Source organism: Nicotiana attenuata, unplaced genomic scaffold (genome assembly GCF_001879085.1).
Source record: "Nicotiana attenuata strain UT unplaced genomic scaffold, NIATTr2, whole genome shotgun sequence".
In the NCBI taxonomy this organism is placed as follows: Eukaryota; Viridiplantae; Streptophyta; class Magnoliopsida; order Solanales; family Solanaceae; genus Nicotiana; species Nicotiana attenuata.
This window is the reverse complement of record NW_017672496.1, coordinates 70,926-91,534: the sequence shown is the minus strand read 5'-3', so window position 1 is coordinate 91,534 and position 20,609 is coordinate 70,926. Positions and strand designations below refer to the sequence as shown.

Here is a 20,609-nt window from a genome sequence, read left to right as displayed (position 1 = left end):
TGCGTTTAATCATCAGACCTTGGGGAATATCGACCCCTCTGATGATCATATGGATGACGTGCTAGGGTTCGTCTTGTCAATTTTGTTTGTTGGAATCTCTGTTTCTGAAGTGGTTCTTAGTTCGGTCACTCAGAAATTCTCGACGATGACTGTCATTAAACAAACGGGCTACTTACTCCCTTAGTTGCCGACAATCTTTCGTCCTGTGGCCTTGTCTGCCATGATATTTGCATATTTGTTGGGATCCCTTTGTGCTGGATCAATTTGCAAAGGTCGAGGCCACTTAGTATCTTTGATGTGTCCAATGGCCGATACGATGGCAGTTGCATCCACATTAAAGTTGTACTCCGACAATCGTGGTGCTTCTTTGGGACCGATAAATCTATCGAAGCCGTTTTTACTCATAAGTCCCTGTGAACATTGACCTCGATCATTTCTCCTCTCATTCCGTGCAAAATTTCGCCCAAATCCGCTGCCTCTACAGTCTCCATTATACGGTTGATATCGATCTCTATTTGACCTTGGTTCTCGGTCGATATCCCTCTTGATTATATCTACGGGCCTAATAGGATAAACGGACCCAGAAGGAGCCTCTAGTTGTTCATCCTCGACCTTGATCTTGACTGATATCGATTGTGCACATCGGCCAAGTGACACCTGGTATTCGATCCAATTCTGCTTCAACTACTGTGAAGCTACTGAACTTTGAACATTGAGACCTTGAGTGAAAACTTGAATAGCCCAATCATCAGTGACCGGTGGCAAATTCATTCGTTCCATTTGGAATCGAGATACGAATTCTCAGAGCATCTCGTTGTCTTTCTGCCTTACCTTGAAAAGGTCTGACTTCCTTGTTGCGACCGTAATGGCCCCGGCGTGTGCCTTTATGAAAGAATCTGCAAGCATCGCAAACGAGTCAATAGAATTAGGCGGATTATGATACCATATCATAGCACCCTTCGATAGAGTCTCCCCGAATTTCTTCAGCAAGAACGATTCGATCTCGTCATCTTTCAAGTCATTTCCTTTGATAGCACACGTGTAGGAGGTGACGTGCTCGTTTGGATCGTTCGTCCCATTATATTTAGGAATCTCGGGCATACGAAACTTCTTGGGGATTGGCTTCGGAGCTGCACTCGGGGGGACAGGTTTTTGTACAAACTTTTTGCAATCTAGTCCTTTCAATATTGGTGGTGCCCCCGGGATCTTTTCGACCCTGGAATTATAGGTTTCCACCTTCTTGTCATTTTCCTTGATTTTTTTTTCACATGTCTCAATTCGCTTTGTCAGTTCTTCGAGCATCTTTATGATAGCAGGGTTGGTCTCAAATTCCATGTCGTTCGACCTCTTCGAAGTCGAATCGACCCTGTGTACGATTTGCTGGGATGGCTCGGGTTCGATCGTGCTCCTTGTGTGGTTCTAATTTAGGAGCTGGGCTATTGCCGCCTGTTGAGCCTGCAACATTTCGAAGATCACCGGCAGGCTGATCCAGCCATCTTCACCACCACGTGCGTTTTGAGTAACCGATCAGGTATCCCCGCGAATGCTGCTTTCGGGATCGACAGCCAAATTTCCATTGATGGCTATATGTGAACTGACGTCGATTGGATCTATAGCCGAAATTCCATCGGGGCCAGCAGGGGGTACAACGTTTCCTAGTGCAATGTTCTCAATATCACCGTGGTGGGCGGGATCATTGTCAATATGTTGATGTGCTGACTGAGAGTTTGACATTTTTAATCCTGTAATCAAAGATACTTCAAAGAACAAGTGTAAAATAGTGTGTGTTACCACAGTTTGTACCAGGTAACCACTATTATTCTTAGCCATACGGTGTGCGCCAAACTGTTTACCCAAAAATCGGATAACAATTGAATTTATACGTGGTTTTAAGGACACGTGATATAACTTTGTACAAATTGAGAAGATACATCAGTATTGAAATAGATAATTAAAGAATAAATATAAACCACACAATTTATACAGCCTTAGCCCTCGAGATCGGTCATCCTTGAACCAAATATGTATCAACTGACTCAAGAAAAGAACAACAAGACAATGATTAATAGAGAATAACAGTATATTTCTTTGTATTGCGTAAATATGATGATGTTTACAAATGATCAGACCCCCTTTATATTGTAGAGGAGTCCTACTCTTGATACAATTCTAAATACGGTAAGATATCCCATGATTGGCTAATTAATCGACCTCTTCTTGATACGTGTCGGGATTCGCGCCGTGATCCTTGCCCGATTGCGGATATTTCGTCTTTCCGTTATTCGACTCAGTAAGCTTCCCTCGATCTCCATCTTATTCTGTCTCGATCTTGTACGATCTCGTTCTTGGTCGATCTCAATCTTAATCGGTCTCAGGGCCTCGAGCTTGGCAACCTAACTTTGCACCATAGTTCGATATAATACGAGGCTAATCCCTGGCTTATCACGCTCCAATCTCGATCAGCCACACAGAAAGCCCAAGCCCGAATTTGACCATATACACCCACAATTTCACATCGTTGAACTATTATCATAAAGAAAAAAATTATGGGTCAGAAGGACATAGGTTTTCCCTGCCATCAACTTTATACGTAGGTGCCACCAGTTGGCGGGACCTGAGGTTTGACATCCCTCCAAAGTCAACTGTTTAGGACATGAGCCATCTTGATTACCATTAACGACATTCAGATAACTACATCCTGAAAAATTAACAGGAATGTCACAGTTAATCAAAATGCTTTTTTTTAAAACCTGTAACGTGGAAAAGAAAAGTCGCATTTTTCAATCATATCTGCTAACTAGTTTAGGTACTTGGTATATCTTAATTTTCCCTAATCAAGTATGCTTTATAGAAGAAAGAAATAATTGAAATTATTTTTCCTCCTTCAAGTTATTTTTGTTGAGATAATAGGAGCTTAACAGTAGCTAGTTAGATTAGTTAGCTTAACAGTAGTTAGTTAGCTTAGTTAATGACAGTTAGGCAATTAGTGACAGCTGGACACAGCTAAGTTAAAGAAGTCGGTTAGTGTACAATATATAGCTAAAGGTAGTTAGTCCTTGTATTTTCAAGTTTCATTTTCTGATATCAGAGAAATGTTCTCTCTATGGTCTCGTTGATCTCTCTTCTTCCTCTTCTCTCTTTTGCTCAATATTTCTCTCCAAAAATCATCATGGTATCAGAGCTTGTGGATTGATCCGAGCTCTGTTCACTCCTCTCTGGTGCTATCATCAATTGTTCTTCATTTCACCCAATAGCTTTCGAGTCGCCATTGTTGGTGAAATTCGTATTTGAGCAGTTAGGGTTTTGAATTCAGAAATTTCTCTGAGTTTTCAACCTCATTATCAATGGCGATTGAGACTTCAGATGGTACTACTGATATTCCTGCACTACCTCCAGCTAGAGGCGGTATTGGCGCTATTCCAGTTGTAGATTAGCATCATCCACTCTTTTTCCAGCCTTGCCATACTCCAGGTAGCTCGTTAATCTCAATTAAACTCACTGGAATTGAGAATTATGCCTTATGGAACAGTTCTATGCGAGTTAGTTTACTTGATAAGAGCAAATTAGGATTTGTCGATGGTAGGTATTCTAAGGACACATTTGATCCATCTTTGCATGAGCTGTAGGAGAATTGCAATGCTATAGTGCTTTCATGGATAATGAATTATATTAGCAATGAATTACTTAGTGGTATGGTGTATGCTACAATTGCTCAGAAGGTTTGGACTGACCTTAGGGAAACTTTTGATAAAGTAAATGGATCTATAATTTTGTACCTTCACAGACAAATAGCCAAGGTATCTCATCAGTTTCAGTCTATTTGCGGGCAGAATTTGATCCCTTGATGCCTTGTCCTGGTTGTGGTTGTGAAGAGTCCAAAAAGTATGTTGAGCAGTTTGAGTCTCAAAGACTTCTGTAGTTTCTAATGGGATTGAATGAATCATATGCTCAGTCTAGCAATCATATTATGATGATGTCACCAAATCCTTCGATTAATAAGGCATATGCTATGATAATATCTGAGGAAAGTAGGAGATCATTGACTCCCCTTAGACATGTGCCTGAGATAAATGAAGGAATAGCCTTGTTTAGCAACAATGGTGGTTACAGGGCTACTAACTCGCCCAGTCCTGGCAACACTGCCATCTACAATAACAAAGGAGGATCTTCCAGTTCAGGACCTGTCTATAGGCACAAGAAGAACAACCTCTACGGTGACTATTGTCATTTCAAAGGGCACACCAAAGATACGTGTTATAAGTTGGTAGGATATCCAGCAGACTTCAAAGCTAAGAAGAAGACTCTCTCCATCAACTATGCTAGAGACAACCAATCTAATGATGATGCCAACTCCGCTTCTATTAGTGACGTTTCTGGTACAAGTTCTAACTTGGCTAGGAATGCAGCACCTTGTCAAGTTCAGAATCAGAACATTCAAGTAGGACTAGCAGGGATTCCACAATTCACTCAGGAGCAGTACACTCAAATTCTGCAGATGCTTGGCAAAGGAAATGAGAATGGTAACTCATCTGTGCCTGCAGGTATAGCAAATGCAGCTACTACTACTAGTGAGGATCTAATTAAGTGGATAGTAGATTCTAGAGCATCAAACCACATGGTTAACAACAAACAAATTTTAACTGAAAGTAGCTTATGTGATAAATCTAAAGAGTGCAAAGTTCATCTATCTACTGGGGAGTCAGTTACTGTCAATCACATAGGTTCTACCTATCTTTTTCCTGGCCAAAAGATAACCAATGTGATGCATATACCTGGATTCCAATACAATCTCTTGTCTGTATCAAAGCTGACAAAAGAACTAAAGTGTGCAGCCTAATTCTTTCCTGACTTCTTCAATTTTCAGGATCTCTTTAGTGGCAAAGTGAAGGGGATTGGTAGAGAGGACAGTGTTCTATATGTGTTCAACCATAACATCAAGCTTCATGTGGACTCTACTGTGACAACTATTCCACAGTGTAATGCTTCAAAAGATTTCTCAAAGTCTATAGCTGTAAATACAATAATTGGCAGTAGAATAAGTGTAGTCCTTTGGCATAAACGACTAGGACATGTGTCACTTAGTACTCTGAAAAGGATGAAAGAGTTTCAGTCTATAGAACTTGATAAGTCTGAAGGTCACTGTACTGTTTGTCCACTAGCTAAACAATCAAGACTGCCATTTCCTTTAAGTAATACTGTTTCTAATGCTTGCTTTCATACTATTCATGAAGATGTTTGGGGCCCTTACAGAGTTCCTACATACGATGGTAAAAGTTACTTTCTAACCTTAGTAGATGATCACTCCAGGTACGTTTGGATTTTCTTGTTACCTTCCAAAGGTTAAGTAATCATAGTGTTAAGAAATTTCTTACTCATGGTTCAGAATGTCTATTCATGTTCTGTAAAAGTGCTCAGAACTGACAATGGCTGTGAGTTCTTTAATTCACAAACGACAGCACCTCTTCAATCCTTTGGAATCATTCATCAGAGTCTTGTGTTTACACTCCTCAGCAAAATGGAGTAGCATAGAGGAGACACAGATACATTCTAGACACTGCAAGAGCCTTGAGGTTCCAGGCATCAGTTCCTCTAAAGTTTTGGGAGAATGTGCTTTAACTGATGTTTATGTGATCAATAGAGTACCTACACCTACTCTCCAAGGCAGGTGTCCGTATGAGGTGTTACACGGTCACTTGCCTTCATTAAAGCATCTGAGGATATTTGGTTGCTTGGGATATGTCACAGACCTCAAAGAGGGTCTAAATTCTCAGCTAGAGTTGTTCCTGCCATATTCCTTGGTTATTCCATGACACAAAAGGGATATAAAATGTATGTTATCCACTCAAGGAGCTTTCAAGTTAGTAGAGAAGCAGTGTTCAAAGAAGAAGTATTTCCATTTAGTGTTCAAAGAAGAAGTATTTCCATTTAAACATCTTCCTACTATTGTCTCCTCCTTATTTCCAGTCCTAGATTTAACCACTATTTCCTCCACTGCTCCTTCTATTTATAGACTGTTGAGTCTGCTAAGCTAGCCTCAGACACTGTCATGCCAGAAGCAATTGTGCAACCTCCTGTTATGCTGGACACACCAGCATCTGTTACACCCACTGAGACAGTTGATGCTTCCAACCTTACAGCACATGACATTCCCATGTCCTCAAATGCACCAGAGGCAAGCAGAAAATCCACTAGAACCAGTAGACCACCTGTATGGATAAAAGACTATGTCACTCAGAAGCAAGGGAATGCTAACCGCTGTTATCCCATGTCCAATTATATTTCCTATTCCAACATATCTCAGTCATTTGGAATTGCTCTTACTGCTTATTCAGCTATTGCAGAGCCTAAGTCTTATTCTGAAGCTGTGAAGCATAAACATTGGATAGAGGCTATGCAATCAGAGATTGCAACCTTAGAGGATAACCACACTTGGAGTATTGTTGACCCACCTCCTTGCAAGATGCCTATAGGTTGCAGATGGGTGTTCAAGGTGAAGTACACTGCATCAGGAGCTGTGGAGAGGTATAAAACCAGGCTAGTGGCTAAGGGCTATAGCTAATAGGAGGGACTAGGTTATACAGAAACTTTTTCTCCTGTGGCCAAAATGGTCACAGTGAGATCTGTCATTGCTATTGTAGCAGCCAAGCATTGGCCTATCTACCAAATGGATGTCCAGAATGCTTTTTTGCAAGGTGATCTTCTAGAAGAAATTTATATGGACATTCCTCATGGGTTTGCAAGCCAGGAAGGGATTCTTAAAGTCTGCAAACTTCATAAATCATTGTATGGCTTAAAGCAAGCCCCTAGACAATGGAACAAAAAGCTAACTGATGCTCTACTGGATCTTGGCTTCACTCAAAGTCACTATGATTACTCTCTTTTCACCAAAAGGGAACAGACTGCACTAGTAGTTGTCTTGGTCTATGTAGATGATCTGCTAGTGACAGGTAATTGTTCCAATTTGATAGTCAAAACCAGGAATGATCTCAAGCTCAAGTTCAAAATGAAGGATTTGGGTGAACTAAAATTCTTTCTTGGGATAGAATTCGCTAGGTCTAGAAAAGGCATAGTAATGAGTCAAAGAAAATATGCATTGGAACTTATCTCTGAAATGGGATTAGGAGGATCCAAACCAGCTGGTACTCGGTTGGAATCTAATGTTAAACTCACATCTGAAGAATATGATTCTTTCATCAAAGGAGACTCCGTATCTGAAGTAACAAAAGATGACAACCTATTGGCAGATCCATGTCAATATCAGAGGCTCATAGGAAGACTGTTATATCTCACTATTGACCAGAATTCATATTGCGTATGTTGTGCAAGTGCTCAGCCAATTTATGCACAAGCCAAAGCAGTCACACCTAGAGGCTGCTCTCAGAGTGGTAAGATACATCAAGTCAGCTCCTAGTCTAGGCCTACTAATGCCTTCAGATAGCTCTGGCACACTTGTAACCTATTATAATTCAGATTGGGGAGGCCGTCTACAAACCAGGAGGTCTGTTACAGGGTATCGAGTGAAGTTTGGGGACACAGTAGCCAGAAGCTCGTTAGAGGCAGAATTCAGAAGCATGGCTTCCACAGTTGCTGAATTGACCTGGTTAACAGGATTGTTCAAGAAGCTGGGAGTTGATGTCAATTGGCCTATCTCTCTATATTGTGACAGTAAAGCTGCCATTCAGATTGCAGCCAATCCTATTTTTCATGAGAGAACTAAGCATATTGACATTGACTGTCACTTTGTTAGGGAGAAGATTGTTCAAGAGATGATAAAAAACTTTCATATCTCGACCAAGGAGCAACTGGCAGACTGACTGACAAAGAGCCTTGGAAAACTGCAGCATAACTATCTTTTGTCCAAACTGCAGCTAAGTTAAAGAAGTCAGTTAGTGTATATACTGAAGGTAGTTAGTCCTTGTATTTTCAAGTTTCATTTTCTGATATCAGAGAAATGTTCTCTCCATGATCTCGTTGATCTCTCTTCTTCCTCCTCTCTTTTGCTGAAGATTTCTCTCCAGAAATTATCAATTTTATTACTCCCTGGATTACAATCTAAATAACATCGGAGTATACCATAAATAAGCTAGGAAGTCAAAGAACATGATACTTAGAGATAGTATTTCTACCTGCATGATCAATAAAAATACGACATCCAGGGATTAAATGTGAAGTTTGATTTATTTAATACCTTGATGAATGTTGTGTTCTCCTAAGTCGGTTCCTTTTCCAACTAAAACAAGTGCGGACAAGCTGCCTTCCTGTCTGAAGCTAATGTGTGTGTGTATATACAAACTTCAGCAATGGATGAGTTCTGTGTGTGTCAACCAGCAGTTGCCCATTCCATCAAAATGATCATCTACTACAAACTAAAATCCTACGGTCATGATCATCAACTACAAACTAAAATCCTAAGGCATATTCTTTGCTGTAGACAGTGGAAGTTAGCTAGCTGCAATAGAGTCTCCTTTTTGCTTCTTCTTTCATGTCAACGAGCTAGTTGCATATCAGCAGCTTCTGGTTATCTGAAAAATGAAAAAAGGACCTTGAAATCTTTGTCTCCAGATGAATCACTATAGCATTCTGACTTGAAGCTGAAGCAGTTTTAAACATTTTTGTCCAGCATTTAACTATAATAAAGGCATCAAAGTTGAAAACTATTGAGAAGATGGTCTTATGGTTTACAGGGTGCTAAAGATAATGTTTCATCTTCCCCATAACATGTGCTAAAGCAATGACCAATTTTGAGAAGAAATCAGGGACTGCTAAATTTGCCATGGATTAAAAGCAATACTCTAATCGTATAGCATTAGACTCTAGATATGCTGCTACATTTGTATAACATATGAAAGATACGTATTAACCGCTTGTACAGAAGAGTTATATTAGTTGAAATATATATAGAAGGAAAAACCGGAAAGCTGAAGTTACTGCAAAGATCATTAAGTTTCGATAGCCTTGAAATATTCAAAAAATTGGACTCCCAAGCAAGTGAAAGTAAGAAATTGTTGGAACACACGTTTGAGCTATCTTCTAACCTAAAATTGATGGAAACATTGCAATGATGAAGAGAAAGTGAGTTTAAAAAAAAAGGCTGCCCCGTGCACAAAGTCATTCCGCATTCACGTAGGGTCCGGGGAAGGGCCGCACCCGATGGGTGTATCAACTCTCATTTGCTGGAGAATGACAAGTTATAAATAATCCAAATGGACGACAAAAGATTTTTGCGCTTAGTACCAAATGACGAAACAGAGCGACCAAATGAAAACAAGTTCCTTTCTTTCTCCAACAACAGGGCCTTTAAGTCGAATTTAGAGGTCAAAGAACAGGGCTGGAAAGCGTACCTCACCTCATATTGGAAATCCAAATCCTGGGTAGTGTGATTGTTGATAAGTCTCAGGCAATAGTTGCACAGCATCCCATTGTTGTACAACATCATAAATGACTTGCTCATTATCTGGCTGATGTAACATTGGATACTGTTCAAGATATTCATATTTCTTTCCATTAGCGGGTGTGGTTTTCATGGAAGACTCATGATGAATGTCAGACCAAGGGTACCAATATACTGCAGGGTAATAATGAACGTGCTTTGGTTCTCTTATGTTCTGGAAACTACTGCAAGTAAAGTAAAGATCCAATGGATGGAGAGTTGGAATTTCTGGATTTACATGGAAACACGGGGTCTGAGAAAAGATCTGGTTGGGACATGGTTTCCAGTGAGTTACAGAGCTCGAAAATTCAGGAGATGATGGTACTTTCACACAAGGTGGAGACGATTTCTCAGCAGTGAAGTTAGCCATCACTTTATCAGCTCTACCGGCAAATGTTACCTCTGAGCAATTAGCATCTACAGAATTGTCAGCAGAATCAGCAGTATCAGTTTTCCACCAACTCTTTGCAACCATGTGCTTTGTTAGATTGTCAGCAGAAATCAGACTGTCCTCATCAGGCAAAAAGATTTCATCTTCCACAAAATCCAAATCAGTAGAAATGTCCACAGGAGGGATCTTGGGCTCTTTTGGCCCTTCCTCATAATTCAGTAAAATCAATTCATCTTCATCCGGTAAACGAAGTGGAACTTCAGATTCTGTTATGTTATCTGTATCAGCCGAGTAACTAACCTTAGATTCCTGCTCCAAATGAATAACTGCTAGTATCTCAGTCCAAAAATCATCAAAAAGAGATGTGCTTTCCTCAATCTCATCCAACTCAAGCTCACAATCAAAGATAGAATCCCTAATCCCTTCACAATCTGTCCCAAAAGCTCCACAATTGCGGAGAACTGGTGCTAAGAACTCATAGGGCTCTAATTGGATGGTTTTCAACTTCCTCTCGTACGAATTTTCCTGAGAAGGAAAGAATGCTTCATCTGAAAGCAACTCATTACTGATTTCAGTTTCAAAATCATCCTTGGACTCCAGATTCAGTTTAAAATTTTCAAGGCTTCCCTCTGCTAAGATGTTGACCGTATGAATACCATTCTCCCTTCTGGCAGTAGATGGCCTCCTCAAACATTTTGTTTCAATGCCAGGAAAGTCAGCATGTGGCAGTGACGCATCCTTCTGCAAAGAAGATAAAAAGGACAAAACTGCACCACTATCATTGCAATCATGCGTAATTATCTGACTGAATAAATATGTATTCCAGTTCAGTCTCATTTCATTTATTTTTTCGACCTTCCTACCCTTTACTTGGTTGACTTGACCAAAGTGTCATCTAACTGTCAAAGGAAACTATGAATCGGATACTTGCATTGACGAATAAGCTCTTAAATCTGGGGAAAAATCCCAGACACTACTTAGAAGACAGATACTGGGACTAAGAAAAATCGCAAGCCTACCGAGAATAAGAGGAAAGTATCGATAATAAAACCGATACTGGGACTTAAGTATCTCTTAGTCAACATCTAACCATGTCCAGAAAAATACCTCAGGTGTCTTTCCAAATTGTGTTCTTTCAGATTCTTCCAAATTAATCGCCTTTAATGCTTTAGCATCTGAATCAGGATGTTCTTGCTGAGAAGTAGCAATAGCAGCATCCTTAGAATCAGGTGCTTCGCACTGTGACTTCTCTTGATCTACAAACTTGTCGACAGATTTTTGGCTTTCAGACAATTTCGCAATCTGCTTGCTCCGATGGGTAGCCAGAACATCAGAACTTTTATCCCCAACTACATTGTTTTGAAGAGTACCATTGTGTAATTGTACATCCTCTTGAGCAGTACAGGCCTTGTTAGCCAGAGACTTAGTTTCTTTTGATGAATGGGTAGCATACGAGTTGGAATTGCCAACCTGCACAATAACAAGGCTTAATTTACAAAAACTACATGCACTTCATGGAATGGGTTGGTCTATTCTTTAAGCATATTGTGAATAAAGAGTATTTGCTTTGCACTAGAGACATACTAGAGCATTACAGGAGCCATAATCATGACCAATCTTGAGTGCATAATAACCTGACCTTGTACGACTGTGGTGGACGATAAGGGTTCTTGCTCTTACTAAGAATTGATCCCAAAATCCCAGAACGATCATTCTGCACCCTGGAATCTGCATTACATGTCTATCATCAGAATAGGGCTATGGGTAGTATAACAGGTTCTTATCTACTCATAACTAGTGAACCATCTATACACTGGGCATTTGAGATGTATGCATGCAACATCCAGACACATGAAGAAAAATAAAGTGTGTTATTGAAACATTGATTTAACCAAGTGAATACAATCTAGCAGAACCTCCTATTACATAAAAAACCTGACTGTTTCTGAAACTAACTTGATTATACAATTCGAGCGCACTCTGCATAATAAGTTCGACATATCAAGGATTGGATTTAATTGATCACAAAGTAAGAGAACTAATTCAATGCATCATAACAACTATTGTCATAGACCTGAATCACAGCTTCCCTGTGGAGTATTCTGTGAGTTCAACCGTGAACATTGTTTCTCCCATCTTCCACAAGATCCTCGAGAAGCAGCAACCAAATCACATCTAATAAAAGTTGAAGGACCAATATAAGAATTGTTTGAAGCATACGGAGGTAGGACCGCAGATGTCTGTTGCATTTCCAGCTTATACTCAGATGCACCATCAAGTTCGCTGTTAGGGAAGCAATTACAAGATGCAGAAAGAACTAGTCACCAAATATAAATTAATAGTAACTAGTTATTAAACCTGTAAGATCAGCGTCAATTGTCACGAGTCAATAAGTCAACCCACGCAGTGATTATTCTATTTCTTTCTTCGATTCATTTTTTTTCTTTTTGTTGCGATAAGCAGAGATATTGTTACCAGCAATTGAATGTAAAAAAGCGGAAGATAGTTTTCGACATCAAATTTCTCAGCTGTAAATGGAAGTGTTCATAAATAAAGTCACGCGAAGTATCTTCTTTTATATGCAATAATTAAGCAGTTCGGCACTTTTTCTCGCAGTTAAAGCACAGTGAACAACTTAATTAAAGCACAAAGGAATCAATAAAGCAATATTAGCAGAGACGACATCAAGCAATTAAAGTTGCGACATTTCACTTACCGTAAAACTGATGAATCAAAATCCTTGGGTAACTCCTTACAAATTTGCAGGTTAATCAATGATAACATGAATGCTTTAGTGTACGTAAGCCTAGATTCTCTGCAGCACAATTATCAAACAAAAAGTTTATGTTAATCAATGTAATACTTGCAATTGGATATAGAAGCGAAAATAAAAATAAAAAAGAGTAAGAAAACGTTAATGTCACTTTAAAATCTCTGTAGTGGTTCTCTCCGATTCCAACCGCTCTCCTGAGCTGTGTTCTTCAATTTCCACACTCATTCTGAAGTCGTTGCTCAAAGTTTCACAGTCAGTACAAGTTCGTACAACTATAGCCCCCTACCTCCACAGTTTCCGCCTGTAACTTTCCGCTACAGCTTCTGAAAATAAGAGACTTATCAAATTTAACACTTGAAACCGAATCAACTCTTCAGAATCGCTAATGTGATGTGTATGTTCTGTAAAAAGCCCTAGCTATTGCACATTTATATCAGAATGTACCAGTGTAGAAGAAGGAGATTAAAGGACCTGATTTGAGAAAATGAGTGGAACTCCAGGTGAATATGTAGAGACGATTACATATTCACATTGTTTTGCACTTTTGCTGTTACAAAGATGGGCTAAAAAACGTGAACTGTACTTATACTATAAGTGGAAAGAAGATTGCAGAGCAAGAAAAGAAAGCAGTGACCGCAGGGGAGTGGGAGGTATTTGTCTTCATTTCTCCCCCTGCTTACTGACATATCGTATGCGTACTTGGGTGGGGTTAAAACAGTCTTTAGACATATACTTTGAACAATTTTATTTTGAGAAAACACAAACGCGTTTAGATAAAAAAAATTCAGTTTCTAAAGTTTTGCTATTTGCTGGAAACTTTCAGAGCATAGCCTCAGAAGTCTCTTCTTAATGACTGAAAAGACTTCTGTTGTATTTTCGGAAAAAATTTCTTTAAAAGGTCTGCGAAGGAGTCGCAAGGTTGAAATTACTATGGGAAAGTTCTTCGAAATAGGCGCAAGGTTACAGGTTATGGTAATTTTCCTTGCCGTTAGTTAACACTCCAAAAGAAAGAGAAAAACAAAGCAAAGAGGAGAAAGAAAAAAATAACTTGAGAAGATGGTCTTATATAATAGGTGTACCTACCATAATATCAAAGATATTTAAATTCTTTTGTTCCTTTGAAAAAAATGGAACATTTTTTTTTTTATTTTTTACTCCCTCTGTTCATTTTTACTTGTCCAGTTTGCACTTTTCACGTCTCTTAAAAATAATAAATGAAGTGCATAATTTATCATGATACACATATTAATTGATGCATAATTTTAATAGATTTGAGAAATTGATTTGAAATCAGTAATTAATACTATTGGTATAACCGGAATAAAGAAGGAAAGTGTCTTGAAATGTTAAAAGTTGCAAGTAAAAGTGAAAATCTATATTTAGAATACTAGATAAGTAAAAATGAATGAATATATTTTTGGTATGCGCTAAAAGGAGTAGCGGTTCAATTTTTATTACCTACACGACTTTTGTGAAATATGTCAAAATGGCTTCCTTTTAAAAAGATCATGTAACACCATTAACATATGCAGGGATACATAGAAATCTGAATATCATGCTTTAATGTTGGTCTACATAACTCTTTTCTTTTCTTACTTCAGTGGACCTTTTTCATACATTCATATCTTCCAATAGTTTATCGTGAAACCTCGGCATTATTGCATTTGCTTTTATAAAAATTCTAAAGTTTGTTAAGCATAATTTGGACATTGTAGGTCAGCTTATTTGTATAAGAGTTACTCTCCACGTAGTTACGATTTTATCTGTTTAAGTGTCTCGCATAGGGGTCTTTCGGGGAATTAATTATCCAACAAGGACGTTATTTTGGGCATTTAACTCTAGCTCAGTTGACCAGTTTAAAAGGAGAGAATCAGCTAGAAGAAGAATACTCTCCCTGAAAGAGTACCTTGGTCCTTTCAGGTAATTAGTCATCTGAATTGTTTTCACAGGGGTACCCTACTTAGTAGTTACCCTGTTACCCACCACATCTAATTTGCCCAGCTCAGGGCATTCATGTTAATTTGAGAATATTCGTTGGACTGTACATCCTGGAAAAGAGTAGAACCGAGTATAAAAAAGGCAATATGAATAGTCTATTAACATTCAGAAATCCGATGACAAACTCTGATAGTAACACTTGGACGAGACACTAACTACTCCAAGACACAAACTAGATGACACAGTAGCTTACACAACTGGCTCAATCGACCCATCGGAACCACTAGCCAAAAAGGTAGTACTAAACAGAAGAAAACAGAACCAAGAGTAAAATGTATGTTCAGCAGACATCTTCAAACCAAGCAGCGTGCTTAGTCCACTTCTTCCATCTTGCTTTCCTCACCAGTTTCCTCTAGTGCAGGCATGTCCGCATCTTCAACAGCTTCCTCTTCCTCGTCAATGCTCAGACCCAACTTCAACATCCTGTGAATCCTTGCAGCAAAAGTGTTAGGGTCATCAAGACTAAAGCCAGATGTCAGTAGCGCTGTCTCAAAGAGCAACAACACAAGATCCTTCACTGATTTGTCATTTTTATCAGCCTCAGCTCTCTTACGCAGTTCTTCCATGATTCCATTGTCGGGGTTAATTTCCATTGTCTTCTTGCTGGACATGTAAGAGCTCATGCTGCTGTCCCTCAAGGCCTGAGCCTTCATGATCCTTTCCATATTGGCTGTCCAACCATATTCGCCAGTAACCAAGCAACAAGGGGAATCAACAATCCTATCAGATACAACCACCTTCTCAACTTTGTCGCCAAGGATGTCTTTAATGATCTTGCAAAGGTTCTCAAAAGACTTTTTCTTCTCCTCCTTTTTCTTCTTCTCTTCTTCACTGTCATCATCAAGCTTCAGTCCCTCCTTTGTAGCAGAGACTAGTTTCTTACCATCATATTCTTTCAGCTGCCCGACTGCATATTCATCGATGGCATCAACCATGTAGAGTACTTCATATCCTTTCTTCTTGAGACGTTCCAAGAATGGAGAGTTCTCCACTGCCTTCTTGCTTTCTCCAGTGATATAATAGATGTCTTTTTGGCCCTCCTTCATTCTGGTGACATAATCCTTCAGACTGGTCATCTCATCACCACTCTTGGTGGAGTGGTAACGAAGAAGGTCAGCCAACTTGGCTCTGTTCTGGCTGTCCTCATGAATACCCAACTTCAAGTTCTTTGAGAAAGCCTCATAGAACTTGTTGTAGTCCTCCTTATTCTCAGCAATCTCATTGAACATCTCAATACATTTCTTCACGAGGTTCTTCCTAATCACCTTGAGAATCTTGTTCTGTTGTAGCATCTCACGAGAGATGTTGAGAGGCAAGTCATCAGAATCAACAACACCCTTCACAAATCCGAGGTACTCAGGAATAAGTTCCTCGCAGTTGTCCATAATGAACACCCTCCTGACATAAAGCTTAATGTTGTTCATCTTCTTCCGGGTGTCAAAAAGATCAAAAGGAGCTCTCTTGGGCACAAAGAGGATTGCCTTGAATTCAAGCTGCCCCTCAACAGAGAAGTGTTTGACAGCAAGGTGCTCCTCCCAATCATTGGTCAAGCTCTTGTAGAAAGAGGCATACTCATCCTTGGTGATCTCCTCTGGTTTGCGCAACCAGATAGGTTTCTGCTTGTTAATGAGCTGCCACTCATGAGAAACCTCTTTAATCTTCTTTTTCTTGCCTTTCTCCTTCTCTTTATCCTCGTCGACCTCCTCAACAGCACCCTCCTCATCTTTCTTGGGCTCATCATCTTCATCATCACTGATTTCTTTCTCGGTAGTCTTCTCAGTCCAGAGATAAATAGGGTAGCTGATGAATTCAGAGTGCTTCTTCACTAAATCCTTGATTCTCCTCTCCTCCAAGTACTCCAGCTGTAATTAAATCAAAATTAATTACAACCACCTCTAAATTAGGACTAATGAATTTTTAACATTAATCATTCCTGCAGTTAAGTAGTGCTGCTTACCTGGTCCTCTTTAAGGAAGAGAGTTATTTTAGTTCCTCTGCCCAATTGCTCACCATCGACATCCCTTGTAACAGTGAATGAACCACCGGCTTGTGATTCCCAGACATACTGCTCATCATCGTTGTGCTTGGTGGTCACAATGACCTTCTCTGCTACGAGGTAAGCAGAATAGAAACCAACACCAAATTGACCAATCATACTAACATCAGCTCCAGCCTGCAACGCTTCCATAAATTCCTTTGTGCCGGACCTTGCAATTGTACCCAAATTGTTGACCAAATCTACTCGAACCAACAGAAAAAAACAGAGTCATCAGTATCCATTCTACAACTAAATCCGGACATCCTTATAAATCAACTCAACCATCCTCCTCCTAGAGTATGAACCATTGGCATCAATCAATCGATTAGTACCAGATAGCTAAACTGCATGCGTCGATATGTGAGATTAAATTTTCTCCAAGGATTAATGGGAAAATCATGACAATACCACCAATATTTGGATATGAATATACGTTTTCAAATCAAACACACAAATTAAATTCAAGCGGAAGTTAAAAATTTCTCCATACGAAAAATGCACTTTCCTAACGTTAAACTACAGCAACATATGCATACAGATAAAAATTTCATTGAAACAAAAGTCTACGAAAAGCTAGCACCGATAAATCTCTTGGAGAAAAACAGAGCAATATAACGCTGGACAAACAACGGAATAGTAACAGTAGATGAACAATGCGATTACCTGCTTTAGTCATGCCGATTCCGCTATCGATAATGGAGAGGGTCTTATTAGCCTTATCCGGAACAAGGCGAATGAAGAGCTCAGGTTGAGCATCGAGCTTGCTCTTATCCGTCAAACTCTCGAATCGAATCTTGTCCAATGCATCAGAAGAGTTGCTAATAAGTTCCCGAAGGAAAATCTCCTTATTGCTGTAGAAAGTGTTAATGATTAAACTCAACAACTGATTAATCTCAGCCTGGAATGCGAAGGTTTCTGCCTCAGCCATTTGAACATCCGCCATTTTAGAAATGCAGAGAATGCGAAGCTTGCTAGGACGCTATGAATAGAGATTTTCGTAAGAACACTTTGGATCTGATTTTCGTGAGGAAGGGGAGAGTGGTTTATATATGAATGCAGAAGAATTCTAGGTTCTTCTATCAGCGAAAGAAGTTGCCTTGACGAAGAGGTGAAATCTCTGCTTCTCGAGTCTTCTACGTCCGTCTACACAAAAAAGTGCTTCCTCTCGCTGACGTGGAATGAGTATACGCACATAAAATAAAAAAAAGTTTTGTCCACCTAAGACATCTGGAATGTTCTTAACCAAAAAACTTCCAGTTCCTACTTGTCATCACAACAAAATAATAAAAAACTTTATCTATAGATGGACTTGTCCTGTATTGAGTAAATAATTTTATTTTCCTATAGGACAAATATTTTATATAGGAGTAATATTTATTGGATTACAAATCTAATCTTATTTTCTCGTGTATATTCTCCAAGTGGTTTTCTGACAACCATAAAGATAAAGAAAGATAAATAGAAAATAAAAAAACTACAAAATAATTATTAAAAAAAATTAAGCGACGAGTGGATGGGAGGCCGAGCGAATATTAAAGGAAAAAGAGAGGAGTACATATAAAAGTGAAATTATTTACCCTGCTCTACCCATAAAAGAATTCTACCCATTAAATAATTACAATCCCCTACCCATTTAATAAACAAACGGGTATCTCAAAATAACTACCCCACGCTAATGCCCTAACTATAAAAACGCAAAAGTTGCTCAAAATTTCAAAAAATAAGCGCACAAAATTGAGATTTCCACCGGCATCTGTTGAAGATTTGAAGATCGCCACCCTAATTTGAAGATCGGAAGTGTGAAAAAACAGAGCGAAGATGCTGATTTCTCTTTACAATTCGAGTTTTTCTCCTTAAATTTTGTAGAAGTAGCTGATTTGACTTTGGAAGATGCTAAGACTTTTGATGCTCAAACTCGCATCTTATTTTTCCGATTTTGATTTCGCTGGCAGAGCAGAATGTCAAAAATTATAAGCATTACAAAAGTCTAGCGCTCAAACTTCTGAATTTTAGCTGAAAATTCTATTCTCGGTTTGGAGATCTGGAGATCTAGAGGTTTGAATCATAACAACTGATTTGATTTTCAAAAAATCTTTTGTTGAAATTCAATATTTGACATCAAAACTATTGAAATTTACATTGTTGAGATTCAATTTCGGACATAAAAGTAGTTATAACTTCAGAATCGTGGAAAATATACCAATTCTGCTGCAGCATAGTGGAGAATGGGATGATAACCATAATTTCATAAACTTTCATGTTGATGCAATTCTAATAAAGACCTGTTGGAAATTTGAACAACTTCTCGGAGAAATTGCAAAGCAACTGCAAAAGGACAGTAACACAATAGATATTCAGCATGGTGTTGCTCAAGGATATCCACCAATTACAATTTGCAGCGATATGAGTGTTAGTGTTTACATGGAATTGAAAAAATCAAGTGCAGGGATGACAACACTTCCACTGTGTGTGTCGTTTGCTAAAAATACTATAGCTGCAAGCACCTCCAGTTTCGATGTTGCTACAATTTCATCAGAAATTGCACAATTGAAAGCACCGATATAATTAGTACGTTTGATGTGCAAGAAGGAGATGACACCAGTATAGAACTTGATGATGTAAACATCATAACTGATCAATTTCATCAAAAAGTTGAAAAAGGACAAATTTAAAAAAGACAAGAACCTGCTGGCTCTCGTTATGAAACAGTATGTCACTAGAGAAAAATGTCAATATCGGGTTAATAAATCATGCCCAAGAAGGTTCGTCTGCATTTTTTCAAGTAAAAAACTATGTGATAGCTATATAGTATATAAGTATGCTAAATCAGTATACTATGAGAGTATAGAATTGTATTGGTTTGTCTGTATTTTTTATTAGTGATACTGGTATAGTATATAAGTATGCTATATCAGTATAATATGCGAGTATATAATTGTACTGGTTTGTGTTTGTTATTATTAGTAAAATATAATACCAATATAGTATATATGTATGCTAAATCAGTATACTATGTGAGTATAGAATTGTGCTGGTTTGTCTATGTTTTTTATCAGCAAAATATGATACTGATATAGTATATAGGTATGCTATATGAGTATACTATGTGAGTATATAATTGTACGGCTTTTTGTGTGTGTCTTTTATCAATAAAACATGATACATAATTGTATTTGTATTATAAACAGGTATACCCTTGAATGCGTGGATGAAAGATGCACTTGGAGACTTAAAGCATCAAGCCTGCGAGCATCAAATCTTTTCAAAGTGACGGATTTCAATTCTCTCCATAATTGTTTAAATGATAAGAGATTTTGTTCACAAAAGCAAGCTATCTCAGCTTTTGTTGCAGATGTGGTACAAGATAAACTTGTTGACCCGAAAATCATATATACACCAATAGATATCCAGAGAGACATCCAAAAAGCATATGGTATGGACTTAAGCTACATGCAAGCATGGAGATCAAAAGAAAAAGCAATGCAATTGTTGAGAGGAACACCAAGTGAGTCATACAAGAAAATACCAACATATCTTTATATGTTAGAGTACGCTAACCCAGAATCAGTGACACGACTACACACTGAAGGAGATGGGAGCTTCTTGTATGCATTCATAGCTATATATGCATAGATTAGAGGATGGATCTATTGTAGGCCGACAGTTGTAGTTGATGCAAGTTTTTTAAAGTCAACATATAGAGGGACCATACTCACGGCTTCCACGCAAGACGCAGAGGGTAAGGAAAAAAGTTGTCTGAGAATCAGTATTGAATAATTTACTTTATTATTTTAAAAATACAATCCAATTACATTCAATTAAAGAAACAAAAAAGATTTTCAAATATTATATGATACTAGTATGGTATACAAGTATACCAACAGAGTATATAATTATTTTGCTACATACCTGCACCTACCTATGACTATACTACTATATGAAATGCTAAATTAATATTGTGTGTTGTAATTGATATTTT

At 38.5% G+C, this 20,609-nt stretch overlaps 3 protein-coding genes across 4 annotated transcripts; 1 reads left to right on the top strand and 2 right to left on the bottom strand.

The window, feature by feature from the left end:
* Positions 1 to 3,344: 3,344 nt before the first annotated feature.
* On the top strand, positions 3,345 to 3,919 carry LOC109213424. Its single transcript, XM_019377220.1, has 4 exons — positions 3,345 to 3,405; positions 3,472 to 3,539; positions 3,627 to 3,719; positions 3,785 to 3,919. Exons 1-4 carry the CDS (start codon positions 3,345 to 3,347, stop codon positions 3,917 to 3,919), a joined length of 357 nt encoding a protein of 118 aa, XP_019232765.1.
* A 4,303-nt stretch (positions 3,920 to 8,222) lies between these two features.
* On the bottom strand, positions 8,223 to 13,279 carry LOC109213429. 2 transcript variants are annotated; one of them, XM_019377225.1, is made up of 8 exons: positions 13,066 to 13,279; positions 12,746 to 12,917; positions 12,538 to 12,636; positions 11,896 to 12,104; positions 11,461 to 11,549; positions 10,929 to 11,291; positions 9,342 to 10,562; positions 8,223 to 8,522 (listed from the first exon to the last, which is right to left on the bottom strand). In XM_019377225.1, the coding sequence occupies exons 2-7, from the start codon at positions 12,817 to 12,819 to the stop codon at positions 9,348 to 9,350; spliced, it is 2,049 nt and encodes a 682-aa protein (XP_019232770.1). In that variant the 5' UTR covers positions 12,820 to 12,917; positions 13,066 to 13,279; the 3' UTR covers positions 8,223 to 8,522; positions 9,342 to 9,347. The 2 variants fall into 2 exon arrangements, with proteins under 2 accessions (XP_019232770.1, XP_019232771.1); XM_019377226.1 differs by having other exon boundaries at positions 9,347 to 10,562.
* Positions 13,280 to 14,663: 1,384 nt separating this feature from the next.
* Positions 14,664 to 17,715, bottom strand: LOC109213425 (heat shock protein 82). The gene is made up of 3 exons (XM_019377221.1): positions 17,294 to 17,715; positions 16,550 to 16,830; positions 14,664 to 16,454 (listed from the first exon to the last, which is right to left on the bottom strand). Exons 1-3 carry the CDS (start codon positions 17,571 to 17,573, stop codon positions 14,904 to 14,906), a joined length of 2,112 nt encoding a protein of 703 aa, XP_019232766.1. The 5' UTR covers positions 17,574 to 17,715; the 3' UTR covers positions 14,664 to 14,903.
* Positions 17,716 to 20,609: the final 2,894 nt, after the last annotated feature.

What these genes read in the sequence shown, in the direction of transcription:
- LOC109213424 (XM_019377220.1), top strand. Translation starts at nt 3,345, where the DNA reads ATGGCGATTGAGACTTCAGATGGTACTACTGATATTCCTGCACTACCT. An exon ending in TATGGAACAGTTCTATGCGA is followed by an intron (nt 3,540 to 3,626) that starts GTTAGTTTACTT and finishes CATGAGCTGTAG; the next exon opens with GAGAATTGCAATGCTATAGT. An exon ending in ATGCTACAATTGCTCAGAAG is followed by an intron (nt 3,720 to 3,784) that starts GTTTGGACTGAC and finishes GTACCTTCACAG; the next exon opens with ACAAATAGCCAAGGTATCTC.
- LOC109213429 (XM_019377225.1), bottom strand. Translation starts at nt 12,819, where the DNA reads ATGAGTGTGGAAATTGAAGAACACAGCTCAGGAGAGCGGTTGGAATCG. An exon ending in GTCCACCACAGTCGTACAAG is followed by an intron (nt 11,292 to 11,460) that starts GTCAGGTTATTA and finishes GTTATTGTGCAG; the next exon opens with GTTGGCAATTCCAACTCGTA. An exon ending in AATTTGGAAAGACACCTGAG is followed by an intron (nt 10,563 to 10,928) that starts GTATTTTTCTGG and finishes TCTTCTTTGCAG; the next exon opens with AAGGATGCGTCACTGCCACA.
- LOC109213425 (XM_019377221.1), bottom strand. Translation starts at nt 17,573, where the DNA reads ATGGCGGATGTTCAAATGGCTGAGGCAGAAACCTTCGCATTCCAGGCT. An exon ending in AATCGGCATGACTAAAGCAG is followed by an intron (nt 16,831 to 17,293) that starts GTAATCGCATTG and finishes TGGTTCGAGTAG; the next exon opens with ATTTGGTCAACAATTTGGGT. An exon ending in TCTTCCTTAAAGAGGACCAG is followed by an intron (nt 16,455 to 16,549) that starts GTAAGCAGCACT and finishes ATTTAATTACAG; the next exon opens with CTGGAGTACTTGGAGGAGAG.